The 27137-nt window shown below is 44.9% G+C and overlaps 1 protein-coding gene across 2 annotated transcripts; it reads left to right on the forward strand.

Moving 5' to 3' along the window:
- The first annotated feature begins 981 nt into the window (after positions 1 to 981).
- Positions 982 to 26483, forward strand: TEKT1 (tektin 1). Of its 2 annotated transcripts, XM_077294507.1 has the most exons (9): positions 1049 to 1104; positions 4600 to 4679; positions 4869 to 5079; positions 11513 to 11678; positions 14832 to 14960; positions 17903 to 18046; positions 20921 to 21143; positions 24437 to 24633; positions 26208 to 26483. In XM_077294507.1, the coding sequence occupies exons 3-9, from the start codon at positions 4890 to 4892 to the stop codon at positions 26365 to 26367; spliced, it is 1209 nt and encodes a 402-aa protein (XP_077150622.1). In that variant the 5' UTR covers positions 1049 to 1104; positions 4600 to 4679; positions 4869 to 4889; the 3' UTR covers positions 26368 to 26483. The 2 variants fall into 2 exon arrangements, with proteins under 2 accessions (XP_077150621.1, XP_077150622.1); XM_077294506.1 differs by lacking the exon at positions 4600 to 4679 and having other exon boundaries at positions 982 to 1104.
- The last annotated feature ends 654 nt before the right edge of the window (positions 26484 to 27137 follow it).

Consider the following 27137-nt stretch of genomic DNA (forward strand, 5'->3'; position numbering starts at 1 on the left):
CCAACACTCTGGATGAGCTTAAGGCCGCTATTGAAGCATCCTGGGCCTCCATAACATCTCAGCAGTGTCACAGGCTGATTGCCTCCATGCCACACCGCATTGAAGCAGTCATTTCTGCCAAAGGATTCCCGACCAAGTATTGAGTGCATAACTGAACATTATTATTTGATGGTTTTTTTGTTTGTTATTAAAAAACACTTTTATTTGATTGGACGGGTGAAATATGCTAATTTATTGAGACAGGTTTTTTGGGTTATCAGGAGTTGTATGCCAAAATCATCAGTATTAAAACAATAAAAGACCTGACAAATTTCAGTTGGTGGATAATGAATCTATAATATATGAAAGTTTAATTGTAATCATTACATTATGGTAAATAATGAAATTTAACACTATATGCTAATTTTTTGAGAAGGACCTGTATTTGCCAACTCTCCCAAAAAGTCTGTAAGGCTTTTTAATAAAAAAAAAAAATGGTGGGGGGACACATCCCAGAAAAGAAGAGCCCTGGTGTCCAAACTTATAAAAAGGGGCCAAGAAATGGGGCTCAGAGGGGGCTGTAAAGGGGGCGTGGTTAGGTAAATTGTTGCCACTGCACCCTGGGACCCCCCAGAAGTTATACAGGTTGGACAGTGTGCATTTTTAGAGAGAGACCTTGGATATTCCCCAGTACGATGCACAATTTTTATTTTGTCACCCTATGTTCCTCTATCCGTAGGTGATGGGCATGCAGTGAACCCTTGGGGTCTCCTACAGTGCGGCCATGCCCCCTGGTGTATCTCCCACGGTGTGGTCATCCCCCGGGGGTCTCCCACAGTGCAGCCATACTGTGCTCTGCTCCCGGCTTTACATGACTATCTTCAGATCCTGCCATAACCACAGACAATGTCAGGCTCCGCTCATATAACACGCAAGGCAGACGGGCTCCATTCACTGACAGCAATCAGTGTGCACAGTGCATGATCACTACAGATGGGGAGGCCGCGCCCGTGTCGTCATGGAGACGCGTCCTTCCTGCTTCCATGGTAACCGCCTTGTGTTGCCGGCAGGAGATGAGCTGCTGAGATCGGCGCAGAGAATCCTCACTCCAGATCTCCGCACCAGGTATACTGCCAGCTGTTTTGGGTAGAAAAGGTTTTGCTGCTGCAGAACCTCTTGAGTAAAAGTATCTAGCTAGAAGTATGTAAAAAGAACTAGGAACACTGTGTTTCTCAGGCCTATGCGGGTATATAGGGGCCCAGGGTGAGGTAGGATTGCTGGGAGCGTCGGTTACAATTGGGTCCCTGCTCCTGATGGGCGATACAACACAGGGGCCACATAGCAGGACAATGGAGGCACTAGATACATGACATGGATGAAGGGGGGGGCAGTATGGTGCCAGCAGGGAGAAGATGAAGGGTTAAACCAGCAGAAGGGCAGTTCTGATTGGAGGAGATCTAGTGACTTATGGTGATCTGTTTGGGACAGCGGATGTGGTGAGCGTCCTCCCAACCAAACATTGTCACTTGTTTCTACCGTTATTGTAGATAGCAAGAGGTGACCCCAAATCTGTGCAAGGACTCCTGCAATGGGGGTACAGAGAGGCCTCGGGGTCCGGCTCAGCACAGTGTACCCCTGTACTTCTGTAACCGCTGCTGAACCTGAACGTGTTCTCAATACAGAGAGGGGAGAAGAGCGGCTGCCAGTCATCCAGTGGGGGTATCTGCGGGCAAATCCAACTGCGTAATCCTTCTCTCCCCTGACACTGTGGGAACAGTCGACAGACCCCCATACGCACTAGGCAGTTGCCCGTTGTTGCCAAAATCTGACCTTAATCTGATCCTTCCACAATTTTTAAAAACAATTTAAAGTGTTTTTCCATTTCAATAACATTAATGACCTATCGTTAGAAAAGGCAGTGAATATATCAGTGGGTGTCTGACGCCCTGCTCCCCCACCTATGACGCCGCATCTCCACCTATTACTCCCTGCTCCCCCACCTACGATGCCGCACCTCCACCTATTACTCCCTGCTCCCCCACCTACGACGCCGCACCTCCACCTATTACTCCCTGCTCCCCCACCTACGACGCCGCACCTCCACCTATTACTCCCTGCTCCCCCACCTACGACGCCGCACCTCCACCTATTACTCCCTGCTCCCCCACCTACGACGCCGCACCTCCACCTATTACTCCCTGCTCCCCCACCTACGACGCCGTACCTCCACCTATTACTCCCTGCTCCCCCACCTACGACGCCGTACCTCCACCTATTACTCCCTGCTCCCCCACCTACGACGCCGTACCTCCACCTATTACTCCCTGCTCCTCACCTACGACGCAGCACCTCCACCTATTACTCCATGCTCCCTCACCTATGACGCCCCCCACCTATGATGCCCTGCTCGTCCACCTATGACACCCTGCACCTCCACCTATTACTCCCTGCTCCCCCACCTATGACACCCCCACCTATGACACCTCCAGGGCCGGACTGGCCATCTGGCAATTCTGGCAAATGCCAGAAGGGCCTGTCTGGTTGTGGGCTGCCTTCACTGCTACATTGTTAACAGAATCAGTGTTCTCAAGACACCCACACTGTTAAGATTTGTGACGGAGCACAAAGTCGCTGACTCCGTCACTTACCCCAGCAGGCCACGGGTATCATTAGAAATATTGGTCTTGTAGTAAATCTTCCTTTCCTCCATCCAGGGTAATAATAGTGATATATCCCATCTGGTTCTTGTGGATGGGGACAACATGGGCCTGTCTGATCTCAAATGCCAGGGCTGAATTTCATCCCCAGTCCGTACCTGGAAACCCCGCACTCCCACCTATGACACCCTGCACCTTCACCTATGACACCCTGCTCCCCCACCTATTACTCCCTGCTCCCCCACCTCTGATGCCCTGCACCTCCACCTATTACTCCCTGCTCCCCCACCTATGACTCCCCGCACCCCCACCTATGACTCCCCTCACCCCCACCTATGACACCCTGCACCTTCTCCTATGACACCCTGCACCTCCACCTATGACGCCCTGCTCCCCCACCTATGACGCCCTTCTCGTCCACCTATGATGCCCTGCTCGTCCATCTATGACGCCCTGCTCCCCCACCTATGATGAATTGAATTCCACCCTCTCGATCCTTATGACCCCCCATCGGACACAGTTGAGTGGCTCCCATTTAGATTAGATAGTCGGCCAATCCAGCTGAAATGGGCAAGTTCTAACTTTTCTCTGATGTGTGTGGAGGTCTCATGGATAGGCCATGAATACCAGTCATATAGTAACAATCCCTTTAAGCTGGAGAATGTTGTGCAGATTAGGGTCTATTCACACCATATTTGTGATGTACCGTATACTGAAATACGCTATATATCTTTAAGGCTCCATTAGCAAAATGGAGAATAAGAGGGTGATTTTGGCTTTATGGGGGGCACCTGGGGCCGCAGTTTCTTCTATCTGGTCTTCATACCTGCCCTTGATCATCTTATCTCACTAAACAGAAATAGACAAGCAGCAGTGAATATGGTTTATCTTAGTTTGTTCTGATTTTCTATTTGTGGGCAGAACCTACTTATGTTTTGTGATATTCTCTTCATGTTCTCTATGTCTGTCCTACATTACCTTTATGCTGTTGCTACTATGTACTAAATATTACATTTGTTCCTGGTAATGTATTGGAAATCAAACCTTGTTAATTTGCTGTATCTCTAATATATCTGATCCTTTATATCTCCACAATAAACTTTATTTGGTTTAATAAAAGTTCTCTACCCTGATCTAGGGTCCTAATAGTCAGCCCCTCATTTTAAACCCAAATGAAATAGTATGGAAAGATTAATTTCAAAGTTCATCTATTCCTCCATCAACCAACCTGTTGGCAATGGACACTTTTTTCATCCGTGCCACATGCTTGTGTGATAACGTGCCCACCCTACGCAGTATGTATGTCCATCTCGTCCTTGTCTGCTAGCATTATATGTCATCGGTAGGAGGTGATATCTGCACGCCGTTGTACATGTATTTCAACCAAGCCAAGAGGGATTTGACTATGATTGACAGCCACTCTCCAACACTAATGGGTGGAATCAGAGAAACCTATGATCACGGCCATATAACCCAGCACCACGATCTGGACTGATCACAAACGGGGGCTAAAGCTGAAAGAAAAAAGGGGACAAAAAGAAAAGGAAAATACATTAGAGGCGGTCTTCATCAGCCTTGTTGGCTCCCATTTAGACTAGATAGTCGGCCAATCCAGCAACCACCACCACCAATCCAGTAATCATCAAAGAAGCACTAGAGCGGCGCCTTTGACAACTAAAGCTGGCCATACACATTAGATAGCTGTCGGTGGAACGTTCCTGTGTTCTATATGTTAGAAGAATCGTCTCCCTGGATCCACCCAGCAGATCCTTACATTCCCAGAAGTAAGCTGACAAGGGGCTGTCAGGTGTCCCCATACACATTAGGTGGTCGGCCGATGCCGGCAGCTTCAGACAACTTTTATCTAATGTGTATGGGGCCTGTAGATCATTGTGTAAACGAAAACAACAAAAGAAGAATGTATTTTCCCCATTAATTTTTGTGTATTCTTCCTTATGTAAAGCTCCCAAAATCCTGAGATAGTGCTAGACTAGACATGAAGCTCCAAAGTGTGGAAGATCTGTTCCTCTCCTTACCGCACAGGTAGGATGATAAATGCACTAGGTACTAGATTAGTAAAGTTACCCTCCCGCCGGTGTATACTGTGTGATACCATTGTCTCACCCTCTATTGTGAATGGTCTTTAATCATTAATAAGTCTGTGTGTTGTTAATAGATGAGGACAAGCCTAGCACCGCCATCGCCCCATCACCCACACTCTTTTCTTTACAGTCCCCTATACTTCAGCTGACGATGGCCCGGCTTGTCCAACTTCCACCAAAGTTTCTCCCTAAGGAATGGAACCTTGCCAACCAAACCCAGTATGCTAGTGCGGAGGTTCAGAGGTCGAGATCTGAAAGGCTGGTGGCCGAAAGTCAGAGACTGGTTGATGAGGTTGAAAAAACAACACAGAAAACGCAAAATGATGTCAACAAGAAACTAGGTAGGATTTGTGCAGCAGCTTCTCCTATGGTAAAATCCATCTCCACTGCGCAGTCTGCATTTACATGAAAATGTTGAGTAACTTCGTAAATACATTTTATTACTTAAAAGTGTTGTCCTTGGGATAGAAATGACTTTTCAAAGGGCTCAAACTGATACAAAAATTGAAGACATGGTGACCACAATCACCGATTCTATTCCAATACTTAGTTTTTGGGTTTTACCCTTAGGCCACATTCACACTAGCAGTATTTGGTCAGTATTTTACCTCAGTATATGTAAGCCAAAACCAGGAGTGGGTGAAAAATACAGAAGTAGTGACGGGTTTCTATTATACTTTTGCTCTGATTCTTCCACTCCTGGTTTTGGCCTACAAATACTGAGGTAAAATACTGACCAAATACTGACCATGTGAATGTGGTCTTAGAATTGCATTAGATGCGGAATGTCTGCAGGTAAATAAATGCACATGCGCTGCAGAAACGCACCAAAACAGATGGACATCGCATATGACTGTATAAATAAAGTTTTGTAAAAGCCAAATACCAGGAAGTATCAATAACCGAGCATGACAGCAAAAAGAGAAAGGAAAAAAGCAACATCAAAAACACAATAAATGCTTAAAAAATGTTATGGAAAAAAGCACATGTAACCTACAAAAATGCTACAAATAGTCTGCGACACTAAAAATTCACCAAATACTCTGTGTGAACGTAGCCTTATCACCAGTCTTTACATCCTGGTATCTTCTTTACACAAGGGCATTTGAACTGTTTTTCGGGGTGTCAGAGCTCATTTTGTCACAACGGTGAATAAATGTACGTGCGTGCTTGTGTATACATGTCACGGTTGTGTGAGTGTGTCACAGTGCCTAAATGTGTGTAAAAGGATATAGAGAGAGTCTTTGAGCTGGAGAGAGAGTGCATGTGCAGCGCCCCCACTGCCGCAGGGCTGAGGGGTACCCGGTACCGGGCCTCTGAGTCTCTGTTCTGGGGTTGTCACGGTGGCTAGGCCCGGTCCGTGACCCTGCTGAGGGGCGCCCAAATAATAGGGTGTGGATGATGGTGGTAGTGCGGTGTAGTGCCGGTCACAGTAAATAACGAGGACACCAGGTTGCAGTCTCTTTACCTCTTTACTGAAGGCTTCAGGGTCCTCAGTCCGGAATACGGTTAACCGGGCTGCGCAAGTCCGGCCGGTCCGATGGCACATCCAGAGCTCCCTTTGCAGGTGGAAATCTGTGCCTACCTTCTAGCGCTTGTGTGTTGTGGTCCTCCCCTGCTGTGCTTACGGGATAGTCCCCACAAATGTTGTGTCTGTTTCTCGTGTTCCCTCACAACTAGATTCTGATGTTCTTCTTTGTCCCCCAGATGATATGGCTAGGACGCACCCGTATGACGGGTAGGCTCGGAGCTCTTCCTGGACCCTAGTGTCGCCCTTCTCCTAGTGTGCCCCCCATGTCTTCATAGGTGATTGGTGTGAGACAGCCCGCCTATAGCTGACTGTCCTGCCGTAGGTTTGAAGTATTGCTTGGAGCCTGATACTTCCTCGGCGTTCCGGCCACCGGCTACGCGCCTCAGTAGGATGTTGCCTCGTCTTACAGCACGACTCCCACTGGTATTTTTCCTTGTTGCGTTGATCTCGTTTCTCACTCAGCACAATATACCTCGCTTCTTGTCCTTTCTTAGGGTACCGCCGCGGTCAGGTGCAGGCGCGGTCCCGTAACGTTCCCTCTGTTCGCTAGGCCTCTGTCAGGATCCCACCCCTGACAGGGACCCCTCTGAATCTTCCCCTACAACACCCTCTGCCACAAGGTGTTGCCTGGTTCCAACCCAGTCAGCTTTCTGAACTAACTTCCTGCCTAAGGCTACTTTCACACTAGCGTTAACTGCAAACCGTCTCAAAACGTCTTTTTTGCCGAAAAAACGGATGCGTCAAAAAAGTGAAAAACGGTGACAAACGTATGCCACGCATACAGCATTTCGACGGATCCGTTGCAAATCCGCTAAACGTTTCCGTCGAAAATACTGGATACGTTGCATACGTTGCATACGTTTTTACCATCCGTTGCATCCGTTTTTCCGACGGATCCGTTTTTAAAATGGGAGGCTCCCAAATTTGATTGGCTACTGGAAAATATGGAAAACTATATAGTTACTGTTTTTACAGCCCATCTTTGAGGGTTTTAGTTTTGTGGCAGTGATGGAAGGTGTTCTTGTGAGGATTGCGAGTTTGGTTACCGACGTTATCTTTGAGACGAATCGCCTGGATATCATAGTGCAGGAGAAGGAGGCGGCAGCGGAAAAACGGAGGATGCTTCTGCAGCAACGGAGACGGAGGCGACTCTGGATACATCCGATTAATGAACTACGGATGATGATAAAGGGATCCAAACCTTAACCCTACCCCTAACCTCACCCCTAACCGTTTAATGAACATTTTCTGACAGTCATAGTGCCACGTATTTCAGTGCCACGTATTTAAGTGCCACGTACTATAAATACTATAACTACGTGGTTATACGTGGCACTGAAATATCGTGGCACGTAAATACGTGGCACTTAAATGCGTGGCACTGAAATACATGGCACTGAAATATTGTGGCATTTAGGTGAAATACGTGGCACTTAAAATACGTGGCACTTAAAATACGTGACACTTATATACGTGGCACTTATATACGTGGCACTTATATACGTACATACGTATATAAACGTATTTCAGTGCCACGTATTTCAGGTTAGGGTTAGAGTTAGGGGTGGGGTTAGGGGTAGGGTTAGGGCACATGAAGACATACTTACAAAAGCACACAGCCGTACAAAAATACACACACACACACACACACACACACACACACACACACACACACACACACACACACACACACACACACACAAGCACATAAGCTTGGCTGGGGTCTTATATAGCCAGGTTTATATAGATTTGGGGGTGTCTGGCCAATTGGCAACAAAATCCAGCTTCTGAGCATGCTCAGTGTAAAAAAACGTATTGCAGCGCTGCATTGCGTCGTACGACGTGTCCCGACGCATCCGTCGCTCATAGGCTTCCATTGTAGCCAACGACGAATGCCGCAGGATGCGTCGCGACACGTTTTTTATGCGGAGACAAAAAACGTTACAATCAACGTTTTTTGCCGACGACGTGTCGCCAAATTTCGACGCATACGTCGAAAAACGGACACGACGTATGCCAATCCGTCGCAATACGTCGCCAATACAAGTCTATGGTGAAAAAATACGTTTTGAGACGTAATGCAGTTAACGCTAGTGTGAAAGTAGCCTAACCCCCAGTTTTACCAGATTGTGAGGAGTGGCCTAATACATAGAACCCTTAGCTCCCCCTGGAGGCCAGACTGTGAAGTGTATTGGTGTCTGTGATACCTGGTCAGAAGAACTCCTTCAGTGCCATCAGACGTACCATAGCCCCCCTTAGTGGCGGAGCATCAGTACTGCAACGACCAGGACTCTGGGGCGCTGCACATGTCTCTGTAACCGCGGAAAGCATACTACGACCTTCCCCTTGCAGGATGACAAGGAGTACAATTAGCTGAGGAGAATATGGCATGTCTGGGTGTCACCATGGCACTCCAAGCACAATCGGTGCACATCTGGTGCTACCAAAGGGACAAGCCTCTCTGGATCCCAGATGTTCGACCTGTTACATTTGGTGCAAAAATGGCTGCAGCCCGACACTGTTCTCCATCCAGCACCGGTGGTGGAACGATTTATCCACTCACTACCAAATTCTGTGCAAAGCTGGGTTACCTTAGGAGATTTCCAGAATGCAGATGAGCTTGTGAGCTACGTGGGGAGATACTTGGCCATGGAGAACTCCCTCTGCAATCAAAGGGAGCCTAAGGTCACATTTCTGAGAGATCCAAAAGAATCATAGAATGTTAGAGTTGGAAAGGATCTCAAGGGTCATCATGTCCAACCCCCTGATCAATGCAGGATTCACTAAATCATCTCAGACAGATGCCTGTGCAGCCTCTGTTTGAAGACTTCCATTATAGGAGAACTCACCAACTCTCGTAGCAACCTGTTCCACTTGTTGATCAACCTCACTGTGAAAAAGTTTTTTCTAATATCTAATCTGTATCTTCTTCCTTTCAGTTTAATTCCATTGCTTCTTGTGTTTCCATGTGCAAATGAGAAAGAGGATGATCCCTCTACACTGTGACATCCCTTCAGATATTTGTAGACAGCTATTAAGTCTCCTCTTAGTATTCTTTTTTGAATTTCTAAACATTCACAGATCCTTTAACCATTCATTGTAGGACATAATTTGCAGTCCACTTAGTATCCTTGTAGCTGTTCTCTAAACTTGCTCCAGTTCTTCAATGTCTTTTTATTTAAATGTGGTGCCCAGAACTGGACACAGTATTCCAAATGAGGTCTGACCAAGGAGGAGTAGAGGGGGATAATTACTTCACGTGATCTAGACTCTATGCTTCTCTTAATACATTTTAGAATTGTGTTTGCCATTTTTGCTGCTACATCACACTGTTGACTAATATGCAGTCTGTGATCTATTAGTATACCCAAATCTTTTTCACACGTGCTGTTGCTTAGTTCTATTCCTGTAGAATCTTCCATTTCTCCCTATTAAATACCATTCTGTTAGTTGCTGCCCATTGTTCAAGCTTATCTAGATCCTCCTGAATCCTTTCTCTGTCTTTTTTGGTGTTAAGGTACCTTCACACTAAACAACTTTCCAACAAGAACGACAAAGATCCGTGACGTTGCAGCGTCCTGGATAGCGATCTCGTTGTGTTTGACACGCAGCAGCGATCTGGATCCCGCTGTTATATCGCTGGTCGGAGCTAGAAGTCTGGAACTTTATTTGGTCGCTAGATCGGCGTGTATCGTCATGTTTGACAGCAAAAGCAACGATGTCAGCAATGTTTTTACATGGAGCGTGAACGATAAGTGCGTCGCCGTTACGTCACTGGATCGCTCCTGCATCGTTCTGGAGCTGCTGTGTTTGACGTCTCTACAGCGACCTAACAGCGACGCTCCAGCGATCTAGTTTAGGTCGGATCGTTGTCTATATCGCTGGAGCATCGCTTAGTGTAACGGTACCTTTAGCTGTCCCTCCTAGCTTTGCATAGTCTGCAAATTTGATTAGTTTAGCTTCAGTTCCCTTATCTAGATCATTTATCAAAATGTTAAGCAACACTGGGGCCAGGACAGAGCCTTGTGGTACCCCACTTGAAACATCTTCCAATTGCACGTGCAACCATTTATCACCACTCTTTGAGTACGATCACTGAGCCAGTTATGAATCCACCTAACTATCTAACCATAGCCTTGTCAATCCCATACTTGGTGATTTTTTCAATAAGGATAGTATTGAGATCAGCTATATAGTACACCGACCAGGGAAAGGAAGTCTTTCCCATATATTTTGGCAACCTGCTAAAATCCTTGAAGGATAGGGAGCCGCTAAAAACCCTTTGGTTGTTAGCCCACTTAGAAGCCATCTTTCCAAATATCAAAGTAGCTGGACATTTTTCACCTTTCTAAAGACAACATGAATGGAAATTGCTACCCAAAAATAGAGGCAGGTTCTTGGAGTTACTAGGTCACACTGGTGTCATCAAGCATGAACATCTCACTTGGGTCAATTTAAAGCTCTGTTGAATTCCTGAGGCCCACCTGGTGGCAGTCTCAGTGGAGACAACACAGAACTGGCCGTGCCCCCTCTCAAAGTCAGTTTTGATAAAGTGACCCTCTGCAGGTATGGTGGGTTGGTAGGTGGTTCCCAGCCTTTTGATTTGGGCAGAGGGGCAGGGTATTTAGCACAGCTAGGTAGGCTAGGGTTAAGTCCTAGTTTTGCAGGGTTTGATTAGTGAACCTGACTGGCCCTATATATAAACGGCTAGGTGTTCATCTGAGTCAGTCAGCAAAGGGAAGCTGACCAGATTGGATGTGTCTTAAAGTTGAAAAGAGAGACAGGCCAGAATCCCTCTTTGAGAAGAGTCTGCACAGGGTGTGTAAAGAGAACCACAAATATCAGTGGCTGCTATAGACAATAGCAGTTTTGTTTGACTGAACTGGGGCTAGCTCAGCCATGTATGAGTGCCCAGGGTCTGTTCTGTTTAGTTAACGCCTGGACAAACAAGGCTATGATTTTATGTTTATGAGTTTGCTTTGGTGCTGTGCAATCTATGGAAAGCAATAAAAACTGCGTGTGTTTGGACAAAAACTGTAATGCCTGTATGAACGCTGCCTTATGTCTACCATAGAGAGTGAATCCCTACAATAATATGTGTGTGTGCCATAGCGTGTAAATATGTATATGTGCGTGTACGTATTATAATTTATTTTGTGTGCATATGTCCAGTTAGACATGGCCTAAGCCCCATCTCTGTTTTAGCATGCTACGTCAGGTTTGGTGTGTGTGTTTCTCCACAGAGCAGAGGCTGGATGAGATCGAGTTTTGGAAGAAGGAGTTGGACAACAAGCTTGAAGACACAGTGAACGATATAGAACAGTTGCTGGCATATAAGACCCGTCTGGAAAAAGCCCTGGAGAGCTGCATGGAACCCCTGTCCATAGCACAGCAATGTTTATTAGAAAGGTAATTGTAGGGAACCTATCATTAGAATCATGCTGCCCAAACCATGAACAGCATGAATCAGAGTCTGGCTGTAGGATTACAGTAGGGTGTATTTTACTCTGAAGCGCTGGGGTATTTCAGAGAACACATACAGTAGTTTGAGCAGGAGAGACTTGACTAGTCCATTGACTTCCCCAGGCGGCGTATTTCCCACCCTGCTCCAGTTGATTGACAGGTCTCGGCCTATGTGCACATAAGGAAAGGCCTGTCAATCAATAAAGTGTGACGGGTAGATGCTGGCTGGGGGCAGCACTGGACTAGTCAGGTCTCTCCTTATCCGATTTTGTCCTACAAAAGAGGACGTAATTTAAAAGATAAATTAGTAAAATCGGACGTTGGCCCTACGGTGGTTAGTCTACAGAGGACTTTGGGCCCCCTGAAATCTGGGAATTTTCCTTGTTTAGGATGTGCGTGTTGTGGGAATATGATCAAGGGAGATTTTTTTCATCATCCCCGCACAGGCCAGAGATTTTCAATCAGGGGGAGATACACATGTACCTCACGTTTTGTCGTTTATCTTATTGTTTGTCCTTGTGGACTAACATATGTGGGGGAGACCACCATGGAAATAAAGGCACGCATCAGCAAGCATAAAAGTACCATTAGAACTAAAAAGGTGGATTTACCGATACCTAAACATTTCATTGAGAGTGGACACTCGGTCAGCCAATTGCGGTTTAGGGTGATAGATAGCGTGCCTCCTCTTCGTAGGGGTGGAGACAGAGTTAAATTATTAAAAAAGAAGGAACTGAGATGGATTTCAAGGTTGGGCTCTCGTCAGCCCGGAGGGTTAAATGTTGATTACAATCTTCTGATATGTGTATCTTGATCTATCTTTAGATGGTTCGTGCGGCGCACATTCGTAGGGACATGTTTTTAATTGGTGATTGGGTATGTTTACTGTTGTCCCCTGTTATGACTTATGGGTAGTGAGAATTGGTATATAATAAATTGGTTCATATTGGCTGATATGCCCTCTCTTTCCCCTTTCCTATTAGTTAAAGAGTATTCCCACTAGTGTTTTATAGCCATGGGTATGGCAGTATAACAATTGGAACTGGTTTTATCTATGGGAGACGATCCTAATATGTGGGATTGAGGGATCATTATTCATACATTTATTTGATCTTTTTATATGTAATATCTTGTATATACCATGCCATAAGCCCTTGTCATAGGATATGCGTATTTTGCGCATGAGAGTTATGTTGGTTTTATATATGGGCTCTGGTTTGCCTGGATTTAGGGGAGGATCTACTGGCCGGTGGGCGTGCCCTTCGGCTGTCCGTGGTGGCGCTATGTGATGCGCTGCTGGGGAGCTGGTGAGCATGCGCACTAGGTTTGTGATTCTCTCTCTGATGTCACAGAGGGCCGATCATGTGATCAATATGAGGGGCGTTTTAAAAGATGTAGATATGGAGCCTGGATTGGCTCTTTTACATGGGGTTAGTATCCATGTAGGTGGGCGTGTCCTTCGGCTGTCTGCAGCGGCGCTGCATGTTTTTTCATGTAGTGCGTAGCTGTGGAGCCGACGGACATGCGCAATAGGCTTGAGACCTCGCCTCTGATGCAATGGATGATTAGCCTGGGAGGCGGTTCGTTAGAAGCAGGTATGGAGCCTGGATTGGCTTCATTACAAGTTGTTGGCCATGCATCGATGTCCCTGATTGGATCACTGTTACAGGTACTGATTGGTGGATTTTGTGAGATGTGATACAAGCCCAGGTATAGGTAGCTCGTAGGTATAATGACCCCCCAGAATGTTCTGATAGGCCGAGATGTGACAGATAGCGTTGTTTGTTTACGTTTTAACTCTTTACATGTGCTTGCTACTATGATCGTGTGCAGCATTGTCTACAACGGGGGTTTCTAGGGACATTATGAAGAAGTTTTAAATGTATATGTTTCACTGTTTATATATTATTTATTGTTATTATGATCACCAGATATCTTGTATGTAAATTACATGGGCGGACCCAATAGATGGTGGTTACCCACTTCCTATTTAAGGCCGTCATGTTGATTGTCATGTATGCTTGATAAAGACCCTCTGAGGTTGAAACGTCGCACTTATGGCACAATAAAGTGTTTTCTGTCTTCACCTGGATTGGATGCTGTCCTTCACTTCGAATCTTAGGTCTCTCCTTATAGTCCCGTTCAGCTTTTCAAACTATGTTTTCTCTGAAACACAGCAGCGCTTCAGAGTAAAACATACTTGGCTGGAGCCAAGCTCTGATTCATGCTGCACATGGTTCGGGAAGCAGTCATTTTCTTTAAAGACATGTAATAAGTTATCTGCTGACCTACTGAGGTATAAGCTGCAACCACCAATTCTAAGAAAGAATGAGTTTAATGCTTAAAAGTTTTGGCCGCTACACTTTTTATTGATGGTCTATCCTCAGGATAGACCATCAGTATGTGATCGTCTGGAAGTTCTCAGAACACTGCAGCTCCATCAAAACGTGGATTTGCTGAATCTAGAGGGGGTGGGTATGTAGTACCCACATTGTGACAAGCCAGTTGAAAAAGAACCAATTTCGTCTTGCTTGTCACAGTCGCAGTACCCTCGAGGTCACAGTGCGGCTGCATTAATTTGTGTTACGATCAGGGCTGTGGAGTCGGTAAGCCAAACATCCGACTCCAAAGTTTCCATGACACCAACTCCGACTCCACCTTCGACTCCATGACTCTGACTTCACAGCCCTGAAAGGGCTGTGGAGTCGGTAAGCCAAACCTCTGACTCCGACTCCTCAATTTCCTTGACTCCACACCAAAATGGACTCCAACTCTGACTCCACAGCCCTGGTTACGATGCGTTATAGCAGTGGCACCGAGCATTGGTCATGCGACAGGTTTCGCGTCCATTAGTTGACGAGTAGTCCTAGCCTCAATGTGTGGTGGAGGTCTTCTTTTCTGGAATTTGGTCAGCACTCCAGTTTATGGACCAAGGACAGTGTCATTTTTTAATGTATCAGCTTGTCAGATCAGATGATCACTTTAAAGTGTAAATTTACAAGGCAACATAATCTAACAATCCATTTATTCTGCCCTACAATCATTCTGCTTTGATCGTCCTGCCAATGCATGTGTCTAACATACTGTTCACCATTTTAGAGAGAAAAGAGTTGGCATAGATCTGGTTCATGATGAAGTGGAACGAGAGCTTATCAAGGAAGTCGAAGTGATCCAGGGAGTGGTGGCTCTACTGCAGAGGACATTGGAGCAGATCACTGAGCAGATCAGGTAATTTAGGTCACCTTACACAGAGGTGATTACTTTTTAACTAGCCAAACACTAGAGACTTCGGGCCACTTTGTCAATTACTTATTATTCACTTTTGATCTGTGAAGGTTGTTGTTGTTTTTAATGCAGCCACAAAAGATAAATGGGTTGTTTTGTCACAGACATTTATTTATGATGGATGTGGGTGTTCCCCTGACGCCCCTTTTCTGGCTGGTGCTGCTACTTTGGCAGAAAGGGCAGTCACATATGGGCAACTTTCTACTCACATCCATAGAAATGAATGAAGAAAGCTGCAGATGCCAATCTCTCCAGTCACAGCAGGCTCTGCACCAGACTTAAGGGTGGTCTGCAAAGTCGTGGACCAGAGACAGACGTCCAGTGAAGGGGATGGAAAAAAACACCATTAAAATAGAAAATCACCACTTGACATCTGCTTTGGTCTGTGAGTTGAGCTAGGCAGCTACCTGTGCCCTATGTTTGGTTTCCACTTATCTGTCATTTTTCACCAAAGCCTTTCCAAAGCCCTCCTTACACATTAGATATTGGCCAAACGTGCCGATTCAGTGGCTTTGGCCAACAGTCTAATGTGTATGAGGACCCTGGACTAATGATTGTGAGAAGTTAAGGATTCAGTTTATCGGATATCGGACTGCCCATCCTTTTGTCCTCCTGGAGATAAGCCGCTGTTAGACATCTCTGGTGGTGGCTCGCTCATAGAGAACACAGGAGAGCTCGTCTGAGCTTAGGCCCCAGCTATTTAAAAGGATCATCACTGGACACATTCATTTCAAGACTGAAAAAACATCTGTTTAGTTTTATTCGTTTAATGCACTGACCTCGTGCATAGGACATTATACCAAACTGATTAATTTACTCTCCCAACTGCTCTTCAAGTCCCTTGTGAGAAGCAAAATATAAATGTTTGATGTTTGCTTTCATGTATATGGGAGAGTCGGCCAAGATGGCTCACCTATCAAGCGATTCCAGCCATCTAATGTGTAGGAACGTCTTAAAGGGCTCCATGATAGAGAGTTGTTGGCCAAGCGATGGTTTGGCCAATTGGACCAACAGTTATCTCTCCTTAATACACAGAACACTCACTCTGCCGCCAGACCATGGCGGCAGTTTATCTCGCCGAGAATTAAACTTGGGATTTTATTTTTTAATTTCTCATCTCCGTTGCATAGACATTAGCTTGTAAAGCTTAGATTATAATTTTCACTTAAGACCAAGGAGGTATTAACAGAAATTTGTCTCTGGGGGCAGTTACTTTTTTACCTGCATGACTTTGTCCAATCATAAACAGGAGGTGCCATGCAGAGAAAAATAAAACACCTCTCCCCCAGAGAGTGTCAGACCTGAATTTCAATGTGTGAGACATGTAACTACACACAACCCTGTTTTCCTCACTGAATTTACTGCCTGCACCTACTGTGATTACAAGCCGGAGAGGAGAGTAGAACAGCTGTGTGTCATTATGAATACACTCCGCAGCTCTCCTCTCACAGCACTGTCAGTGTGCTAGGAGGAGGAATAGAGCAGAGCTGACAGTGATGTGAGAGGAGAGCTGCAGAGGTGTTTGTAATGACACAGCTCTGCTCTACTCTACACCAGAGGTGTCAAACTGCATTCCTCGAGGGCCGCCAACAGGTCATGTTTTCAGAATTTCCTTGTATTGCACAGGTGATAATTTAATCACCTGCACAGAATGATTCCAGCACCTTGTGGAATGCTAAGGAAATCCTGAAAACATGACCTGTTGGCGGCCCTCGAGGAATGCAGTTTGACACCTCTGCTCTACACTGTAGATGCCAGCAGTGAGATCAGTGAGGAGATCAGGGTTGTGTGTCATTACATCTCATACAGAGAAACCCAAGTCCAATATTCCTAATATTTTCCCCCCTGCATGATGCTTCCAGCTTATGATCGGTTATAGTCATAGGGGAAAAAAGCACATACCTCTAGAGATGACTCTCTGCTAAGGGCCAATTGGTCTTAGCAAAAAGTTAAAATCTAAGCTTTACCAGCTAGTATCTCGGCAAACAGTGCGTTTTACTCAGCTCTGCAGCCACTATTCCATCAGATGGCTGGTTTCATATGCTCAGACTGGTTAAAGGTCCTCTTTCCGTCCTTCAAGCTGATATCATAAAATGGGTTGCATCAATAAAGGTAACCTTCACACTAAACAACTTTCCAACGAGAACGACAACGATCCGTGACGTTGCAGCGTCCTGGATAAGCGATCTCGTTGTGTTTGACACGCAGCAGCGATCTGGATCCCGCTGTGATATCGCTGGTCGGAGCTAGAAGTCCAGAACTTTATTTGGTCGTCAGATCGGCGTGTATCGTCGTGTTTGACAGCAAAAGCAACGATGCCAGCAATGTTAAACATGGAGCTAACGACCTGTGAGAATGATAAGTGAGTCACCGCTACGTCACAGGATCGCTCCTGCATCGTTCTGGAGCTGCTGTGTTTGACATCTCTACAGCGACCTAAACAGCGACGCTGCAGCGATCGGCTCGTTGTCTATATCGCTGCAGCGTCGCTGAGTGTGACGGTACCTGAACACTTTTTTCCCTTTGCGTATGGCCAGCAGGTGATCTCTGGCTCTGGGGCAGGTTCTTTATAACAATAGTTTATCTTCATGGGACAACCTTTGTTAGGTTGTGAGGAGCTATGATCAAAGCAGAGTATAGATATGGCAAACATAACACAGTGGGCTTAACATGATAACCCATGTAGATAAAATTCAGGACAATTACCCATTGTGACCAGGTAAATCTCTTTTCTGAGATTTGATTGTTTTCTATGCAAAAAGCAGACATAACAATTGTTTTCTGTATGCATGTCTGTAGCTATTACCATTATACAATTTTCTTAACCTTCACTTCTTTATGAATAATAGAACATTGACGACCCATTGAATTTCCAATGTTTCTAGGTTGAGTCGTTCAGCTAAATATTCGCTGGAGAAAGATCTAAAAGACAAGTTTGAAGCCTTGAAATTGGACAATCACTGCAGCACATTAACAAACAACACTCCGGACATCAGATATGTTCCCAGTGCAGTAACAGTTCAGGGAAAGTAAGCTATGTGATTGTACGTTTGGTAACATATAGCCACTTATAGCAGGACAGGACATCTAATGACCTGTTGCTACCTATATGGAAAAATTATTTGGATAAATTTGCTAACGTAAAGCTGCCTGTATGAGCGGTGAATAGTAACGTCTCAAGAGCTCCACCACTAATAAGAGAGGAGACGTTCCATGTGGGGATCTTATATCTGACGTCTGCATGTCCTAATGGGACTTGGCTGATCACCTCTATGCTGCAGCCAATCACAGGCTGCCACAGTCCGTGACTGATGTAACGGTGACTGCACTGCTTCCTGTCTCTGCACAGATCACGGAACGGCCTGCGCTGGATCCTGGTGGGCGCCAGTAGGGGAGTATTACTACATTTGTTGTTTTTTTTTTTTACATATTCAGTCCCCTGGGCAATTTTTTTTTACACTTCAGGCGATTGGGAACAAAGGATCAAACATGTTGAAATTCTAAATGCCGACTTTTTTCCCTATCATAGGCCAAAAATAAGATATAATAGATGGTGGGCCAGTCTATCAGCAGATTTGGCCTGCCATAGTCTATTCCCTAGCCAATTTTTCTTTCGCCGTTTTTTTTTCTTTCCCTTTTTCCAAAAGACATAATTTTTAAAATTTTCTAAGAGAACAGCCATATGAGGGATTATTTATTGCGAGACAAAAATTAATTAAAAAAAATCAAATGCATGGTTTTCTAGGATTTACTTTTGCAGCGTTCATTATGAAGTAAAAAACAACCTGGCAGTATGATCCTCCAGGTCAGTTATGATGATGGCAAATTTACAGTGATAAAAAAAATAAAAATGACAAATTTGCTAAGTGGTGAATTTAAAAAAAATTCTATAAAAAAAAATATTAGCCAGTGTCTGAGATCTGTAACTTTTATTTTCTGTGTCAATGGAGCTGTGATATGGCTTGCTTTTTGATATTTTTTATTCATACCATTTTGGGTCATTTATTTTCTTAAAGGGTTATGGTGACAGAAAAACCTCAATTCTGGTGTTTTGATTTTTTTAAATTTTATCTTCACAGTGTCTACTGGTACAGTTGGATTAATTTTATATTTTGAAAGACCAAATAAACTTTTGGTCTTTCAAAATATAAAATTAAGCATGGTGATGACAAATAGGCTTATTTTTGTGCTTTATTTTTAAACTGAAATAGGAGTGGGATCATTCCGTTTTGTATTTTCTTTTTTCTTTGGGGGGGGATACTTGAACCTGCGATCATTTGATCACTTGTTCTATATACTGCAACTCAAAATGAATGACCGTCTTCCCATAGGCTGGGCGACATCCCATTAACTCCCCACAAGTGTGCCATATAAAAGTCGCTGTCAGTGATTGACAGCATTTAAATTGCTAAACAGCAGCAGTCAAAGCTAGCTCCGGTCGCTGCTGTTAGGCAGATGCTTGTTGTGCAACACAGTTGACAGCTTGGGTACGGTGTAAGCTCAGCACCTGAGCCTGCTGTTCCTGTTAGACTATCAAACATGATTAAAATGCTGGAGGCCACGTTCTGAGTAACTCTTCCCACAGCCAGTCCTCTGCACCGTGTTCCTCCGCTTATTGTAGAGTAGGCAATGAAAATAGTTTTCTGCTAGAATTGGTATTTCTATTGACATGCTGCATTTTGCCGAGCATCACTGAGCAGAGCATCACTGAGCAGAGCATCACTGAGCAGAGCATCACTGAGCAGAGCATCACTGAGCAGAGCATCACTGAGCAGAGCATCACTGAGCAGAGCATCACTGTGCAGAGCATGTGTTATCAGTAGCTCTCAGCTGATTATATGGACCTGAAAAAAGTGACGCCACACTATGTAAGTAGATGTCATAACTCTTGGATCATTGTTTAACATCATGTAAATGTCGAATCTTATTTATTATTATAATGTATACACTGGATGTAATATATATTGGTGTGTCAATCCCTTCAGCCCCTTAACAATGAGCAACGTACATGTACGGCCTCGTCAGGAGCAGACAAATCAAGCGGGCTCAGGAGCTGAGCCTGCACCATACCTGGCAGTTCATGGCCGTCTTAAGCTGTTAAATGCCACTTTCTATCACTGTTCTAATCACCCATCAACCAATCAAACGTGATAACGGGGTGCCGATGTATTGCCATGACCGTCGGGAACCTGCTGAAGATCCCCTTGCTGTCAGGATGGTGCTCCTATGAACATCAGCTTGTAGATAGTGTTCATAGGAGACCATGATATGTGCTATATAGCAATACTTAAATAGAGAATTGCAGGTTCAAATTCCACAAGGGAACTAAAAAAAATACAGTAAAAAATGTTTACACAAATATTGAAATAAAAATTCTAATAATTCCGCTTTTCCCTCCATTAAAAATAAAGATCTTAATAAAAAACATATTTCACATCGCTGCATCCATAAGTCTGTTCTATCAAATTACTAAATTAATTAAACCAACTGCTAAAAACTAAATAAACAAGTACGCATGCGACTATGTGGATGGAAATATACAAGAAAAATTCATGCCAATTGGAAGTAGGGGACCAAAAAAAAGAAAACGCTAAAACATAAAATCGCCATGCCCCAGGGACTCCTATGAGACACCCCCCATAGCAAAGATTATAAAAATTACTTTTAAATAAAAACACATACGATTTAAAAAAAAAAAAATATCCAGAATACTTACAGAGGAAGCTAAAATTTAAAAAAAAAAGTAAAAAACTTAACTTTTTTGACCTGGTAACAGGACATATTTAAATGGGCCTTTCAGCATCAGCTTCTGCAAGGTTAAAATAAGCTCAGATCCAGTTAATTTGTAAGAAAAATCCATCTAGACTACATTCATGACAATATTGTCTTGCTCTTATTGTTAGCTCAGTTACACCTACAGAATGGGAGGATTTCAGCAATGCTAACATTGAAAATGCTGAAAAGCAGAGGAACAATGCTGTAGCACTGCGGGCTCTGATTGACAGCATCTTATCCGAAACAGCCTGCGATATGCGCAAGCAGTGTGATACCGTCAATTTTGCCTTGAGGAGACGTGTAGCGGAGACAAAGGATGCAAAAAACAAACTGGAAGTTCACCTGACTAAGGTAAGAATACAGGACAAAAGTAGTAGTACTGCTTATCATACAGCACATACTGTATGTGCCACCACTTGTATCATGATGGATCTGATGTCAGAGTTACATCCCTTACGAGTTCACCTGGGGAGGTTGATAGCAGCACAGACCAGAAGTGATGATGCAGCAGATAAGGACAATTCATGGATCAGTGAGGACCAGGACAGAAGGGTATGCAAGACTAAGGTGGACAATAGTGATGAGCGAGTGTACTTGTTGCTCGGGTTTTCCCGAGCACGCTCAGTGACCTGAGGCTCCGAGTATTTATGACTGCTTGGAGATTTAGTTTTCATCGCAGCAGCTGAATGATTTACAGCTACTAACCAGGCTGAGTACATGTGGGGGTTGCCTGGTTGCTAGGGAATCCCCACATTTAATCAAGCAGGCTAGTAGCTGTAAATCATTCAGCTGCCTTGATGAAGGAGGGGGAGCTCAGGACCCGGATTCAGGGGAGCTTCCCTGAGCTATACGTATCCTGACCTGGAGGAGTTAGGACGGTCTGATAGAGACACTGAAGGAGAAGAAAGTCTGGATCTGAGAGCAGACAGAGAGGCTGAGCAGCCACGAGGGAGCTGCAGCCTCTGGAAGGAGAGAACCAGAAGGGTTGTATGTGGTGGAGCTACAGAGGGAAGGAGCAAAGGAGAGAAAAAGGGCTCAGAGGGGAACTGCGTTCGGACACACTCAGAGCCAGAGCGCAGCAGCCAGGTACTGGGAGCCCAAGGCTTTTGTGGGACTCTAAGGGCACTGTCACACAGTGCAATTTTGATCGCTACGACGGCACGATTCGTGACGTTCTAGTGATATCGTTACGATCTCGCAGTGTCTGACACGCTACTGCGATCAGGGACCCTGCTGAGAATCGTACGTCGTAGCAGATCGTTTGAAACTTTCTTTCGTCGCTGGATCTCCCGCTGTCATCGCTGGATCGTTGTGTGTGACAGCGATCCAGCGATGCGTTCGCTGGTAACCAGGGTAAACATCGGGTAACTAAGCGCAGGGCCGCGCTTAGTAACCCGATGTTTACCGTGGTTACCAGCGTAAAAGTAAAAAAAAACAAACCGTACATGCTCACCATCTGATGTCCGTCAGGTCCCTTGCCGTCCGCTTCCCGCTCTGACTGTCTGCCGGCCGGAAAGTGAGAGCAGATCACAGCGGTGACGTAACCGCTGCGCTCTGCTCTCACTGTACGGCCGGATCTCAGTCAGAGCAGGAAGCAGACGGCAAGGGACCGGACGGACATCAGATGGTGAGCATGTACGGTTTTTTTTTTTTTACTTTTACGCTGGTAACCACGGTAAACATCGGGTTACTAAGCGCGGCCCTGCGCTTAGTAACCCGATGTTTACCCTGGTTACCCGGGGACTTCGGCATCGCTCCAGCGCCGTGATTGCACCGTGTGACCGCAGTCTACGACGCTGGAGCGATAATCATACGACGCTGCGACGTCACGAATCGTGCCGTCGTAGCGATCAAAATTGCACTGTGTGACAGTACCCTAAGACACAGAGCAAAACCGGAGGGCAAAGAACTGTATGTAATTGGCCCACACCACACCTGAGACGCAGCAGCACCTGAAGAGCCTGGGGCATGATAGAGTCCCTGTAAAACGGCTCAAGCTGCCAGTCATGCAGGTGCCTGTCCCAGGACAGGGGGAAAGAACAAGGATCTTGTTAGAAAGCTTCAGGCAGCAGGGGCCTCATATAACAGCGCAAGGAGGAAAGGCTCACGGACCTCAACTGGGAAGGAGATTCTCCCATTGCCTCCAAGCCGGCCGGACCACAGGACACCTGTACCTGGTACCCTGGATTGTGGACTATTACCACCAGTAAACCAGGTAAAGACTTTACAACTCTGTGTCCTCCACTTATTTGTCAGCATACACCATCCTTGCCACATACCTTGGAAGCCCTGGGGACCCCGCTTCACCTGTGAGAAGCGTTACCATCTTGCTGCAACAACAACACCCCAGAGGATCCCTTTAAGCAGCATCGGTCCCTATTGACTGAGAACCACAGGTGGCGTCACGAACAATAGACTTTATTCACAATTCCCCTTAAAAGACCTTTCCCCTTTAATTGGGTGCCCAGGGCCACAGACCGGGACGCAGCCACCGTGACATCCCCTTTAAGACCGGACCCGGCACCTAGTACCCCACGGCCCAGGCGGGCGACTCAAGTACACTCGCTCATCACTAGTGGACAAGTGTAGTTAGAAGCACTAGATGCTGCTGGAAGGAGATCGCACTCCGGAACAGTAAAGAAGTACATGCAGTCCTGTTCTTGCAATAGAGATATATAGTAGTTAATAGCAGAGATGTATATACAAACTGGAATTTGTATCAGGGATAGGGTAAATCGCAGGGTAGCAGAAGTGTTTATGCAATCGGGACCATAAAGCAGGGCTAGGGTTAACCACAGGATAGCAGTCATGTATTAGCAAACTAGTGACTTGTTTGCCGAAATTCAGTAGACACATAAATATCAGAAATGCATTGGTGAACTGGTAGCTTACTTGCAGAAATGTGGTACACACTTCAAAAACAGAACAGTATGTCAGCTGGTCTTGGTAGCAGAGACTAATGCCCCCCATACAATATAGGTGCCCACCAGCTGCCTCACCTGACTCTCCCATACATGGGTGTGCTCGCTTTGCCAAGCACTCCTAAGTCGTCTATGAGAGCGCTGCTGGAGACATTTCTGGTGCAGCTTATCTCTAGAGAAAAAATGAACGACAATGCAAAATGGGAGATGTCGTCTCCTTATATCCCCCCCCAATAATCATCCAGTGCCCCTGTACACATTAGACTGCCAACCGAACCAGTCGATATTGGTAGGTTTGGCCGACTTTAGTCTAATGCATATGGGGGCCTTAAAGTGTGAACAAGAATGAGAGCAGGCATGAGAAAGTTGGTAATCTAGACCCCCGATTGCAGAATGGTAGGTGTGAACAGCGCCTGCATACGTGGAATGGAGCATGGAAATGAATACCAGTAGTAGAATGGAGGTCAGGAGTGCAGAGGAAATAATTAGATACAAGTGGAAGAAGCTAAACTCCTGACAAGCACGTGGTACCGGAGAACTACGGTATGTTTTCTAAACACTCAGGCCGTGGACAGCCGCCTGAGCCGGCGTTAAAATACCCAAGGATGACATTAATGGTGCTATTCTGGATACCACAGTAACAAAGATTGCTTCCATGTTCTGCAGTGACGGGTGCATTATATCCATTCTTAATCCTTAAAATTCTTAATTCTCTTTAAAAAGGTAATGGATGAGATCAGTTCCCAGGAAAAGAATATAGAAAATCTTAAGAAAGCCATTGCAGATAAAGAAGGACCTATCAAAGTGGCTCAGACACGTCTAGAAACCAGAACGCTGAGACCTAGTGTGGAGCATTGCCGTGACCCTGTACAATACCGACTTATCGGTGAAGTCCGGGAGATTGCTACAAACGTTGAGAGGTGAGTGAAACGTGAGGTTCATCACATCTGTAAGTTTATCCTAAATATCGCATACGTTTATTATGTAATTTATATTAGTTCCATTAGATTTAAAGGGGTTGTACATTTCTAGAAATAGGAGGACAGATTTTTCCCAAACAGCGCCACATCCGTCCACAGGTTGTGTGTAGTATTGCAGTTAAACCCTAGTGGGGTTTGGCTGAAATATCAGACACAGCCTTTGGACAGATGTGGTGCTGCTTTCTGAAGACGGTAGCCATGATGTTTTGATACTTTACATCCCCACTGAGTAGAATGACTATGAATAATGTGTTTGGTACTTAAACATTTTTTTGTTTTTTTACCTATCAAACCTCCATTGGAGGCGCCCGCTTCCTTCCTGTATAGACAATGCTCTTTATGGCTGCTGAAAAGAATGAGTCTATTGAAAGTGTCTTAGATGATTTGATGAACATATAATTAAAAGGGCAGAGTGCAGAAATATTTAATAAAATGGAGATGTGAGGGCTTACGAGGGAGGGCATGTGGTAGTCCGCTCAGCTTGGAGGGATGTGCCTGGCCTGAGGAAGACATCGGTGTGATGTTGAAACGCGTGGGCCCTATTCTTTTGCTTACCGTAATTCTCATGAAAGTATTACCTGCCTATGTCACACTCGGCAGCACTTTTATCACTCCCTATTTTATATTTTATGTAATTTTTATACTATATATTAGAGGATCTCTTTGAAAAAGAGCTTGTAAGTGCTGTTCTCCTAGCCCACAAAACACCACAGCTGCTAGATTGCAGGGGTGACTGGTAACCTTGATAGTAAGCAGCAGTAAACAAAAACATTAAAAAGCCCTCCATTCTTAAAGGGAATCGGTCACCAGCTTTCTGACACCCCATCAGACAGCAGCATGATGTAGAGACCCTGAATCCAGCAATGTGTCACTTACTGGGTTTCTTTCTGTATTTTAATAAAATATAGTTTTTTCTGCTGCAGATCTACCAGTTCTCTAAATGCTGAAGTATGAATAACCCACCCACGCCATTGATTGGCATCTTTGCGTGTACACTGTGCATAGGCAGAAATCTGACAATCAGTGGTAGTGACGGGATTATACAGAGTTCGTGAATATAGTTTTCTTGGCACAGTATGGAAGTAGATTACTATGCCGAAGAAAGGCCTGGCAATGTGACATCCATGAAGGAGCCATACTACTGCGTGGAATCAGTGTTGGATATTGTCAATACAAACAACCTAGTGATAAGGTGGTATCCGACCATGATTGTGTCCTAATCAAGTATTTTTGGCATGCTTGAAAAAAAATGCTCGAGTCGCTGCAGCTACACGTCTCACTAAACTTCATCAGCACGCACAAGAGACAAATGTAGCATGACAAAAACGCAGCAAAAAAACACCAAAAAAGCAAGAAAAAAACCAAGCAAAACCTGTTTTTTTTTTTTTTTTGGGGGGGGGGGGGGGAGTTTTTTTTTTTACTGCCAAATGAGCAGGTTTTGCTGCAGAAAAAAACACAATAAAAATGCCACGTTTGAACATAGCCTTACTCATTCTGGATCTTTTGTTTTGCAGACTTCGAGAGGCTCTGAATCAGGCGGAAGCCGAGCTGAAAGGCCTGATCCGCAAGCAGCTGTCTCTAGAGGAGGAGATCCAAGTGAAGGAAAACACTCTGTACATCGATGAAGTGATCTGTATGCAGATGCGAGAAGCCATCTCTATTAACAACTTCTAGATTCCTGCGGGAAACCGTACACTGAGATGTCACTTCTCTGCCATTCTACTTAGACACGCTGAGTTCTCTATGGAAAATGGCAAAAGTGAAAAAAATAAAAATATAAAAGTGATAAATCCATGTCTGTGTTCCCCACATTACTGCATTCAGACCTGCATTCCTCCATTTCGTTCTGTAGTCGCCCGATCACACAGAAACAACAATGAAGATGGTGTAAACCTTTTACAGGGGTTCTGTTTTTTTTTGTTTTTATTTATAAAAATAGGACCTAAAAATGCATGAATAACATAACCATTCTAACCTCCATCGCTTGGCCACTGCTGCTCCTCAGTCCAACAGCGATGACATCACTTCATTCATAAGACCGCTGCAGTCAATCATTGCCCCCAGCAATGACAAACATGCAAAATGATGGCTCTCCATATTCAGGGGTGAAAAAATTAAGGAAAAAAGTTATATAATTAAAAGGATTTCTGTTAATTTTTTACTTTTTATTGCCCATACAATTCCAAGGGTGAAAACTACCAAACAGGTCACTCACCGGCTCTTGCACCAGTGTCGCTGCTCCGCCGCTGCACCTGGTGATTTACTACCAGCTGCAGTGACGTTAGAGCTACAGCGTAAGTTACCACTGCAGCCAATCAGTGGGCTCAATACCTTGTGCAGTCTACATTTATCACAGTCCATAAATGATAATATCTGTACAGCACTGCAGACTATGAGGGCGCTTTATGAGTAAAACGAAATAAGAGGAAGGGACCAGCTCAGAT

This window comes from Ranitomeya variabilis, chromosome 3, assembly GCF_051348905.1.
Source record: "Ranitomeya variabilis isolate aRanVar5 chromosome 3, aRanVar5.hap1, whole genome shotgun sequence".
NCBI classification, from domain to species: domain Eukaryota; kingdom Metazoa; phylum Chordata; class Amphibia; order Anura; family Dendrobatidae; genus Ranitomeya; species Ranitomeya variabilis.

Coding starts and splice junctions, on each gene's coding strand:
- TEKT1 (XM_077294506.1), top strand. CDS start 4,890: ATGGCCCGGCTTGTCCAACTTCCACCAAAGTTTCTCCCTAAGGAATGG. Junction 11,679..14,831: donor CAGCAATGTTTATTAGAAAG/GTAATTGTAGGG, acceptor TCACCATTTTAG/AGAGAAAAGAGTTGGCATAG. Junction 14,961..17,902: donor CAGATCACTGAGCAGATCAG/GTAATTTAGGTC, acceptor CAATGTTTCTAG/GTTGAGTCGTTCAGCTAAAT.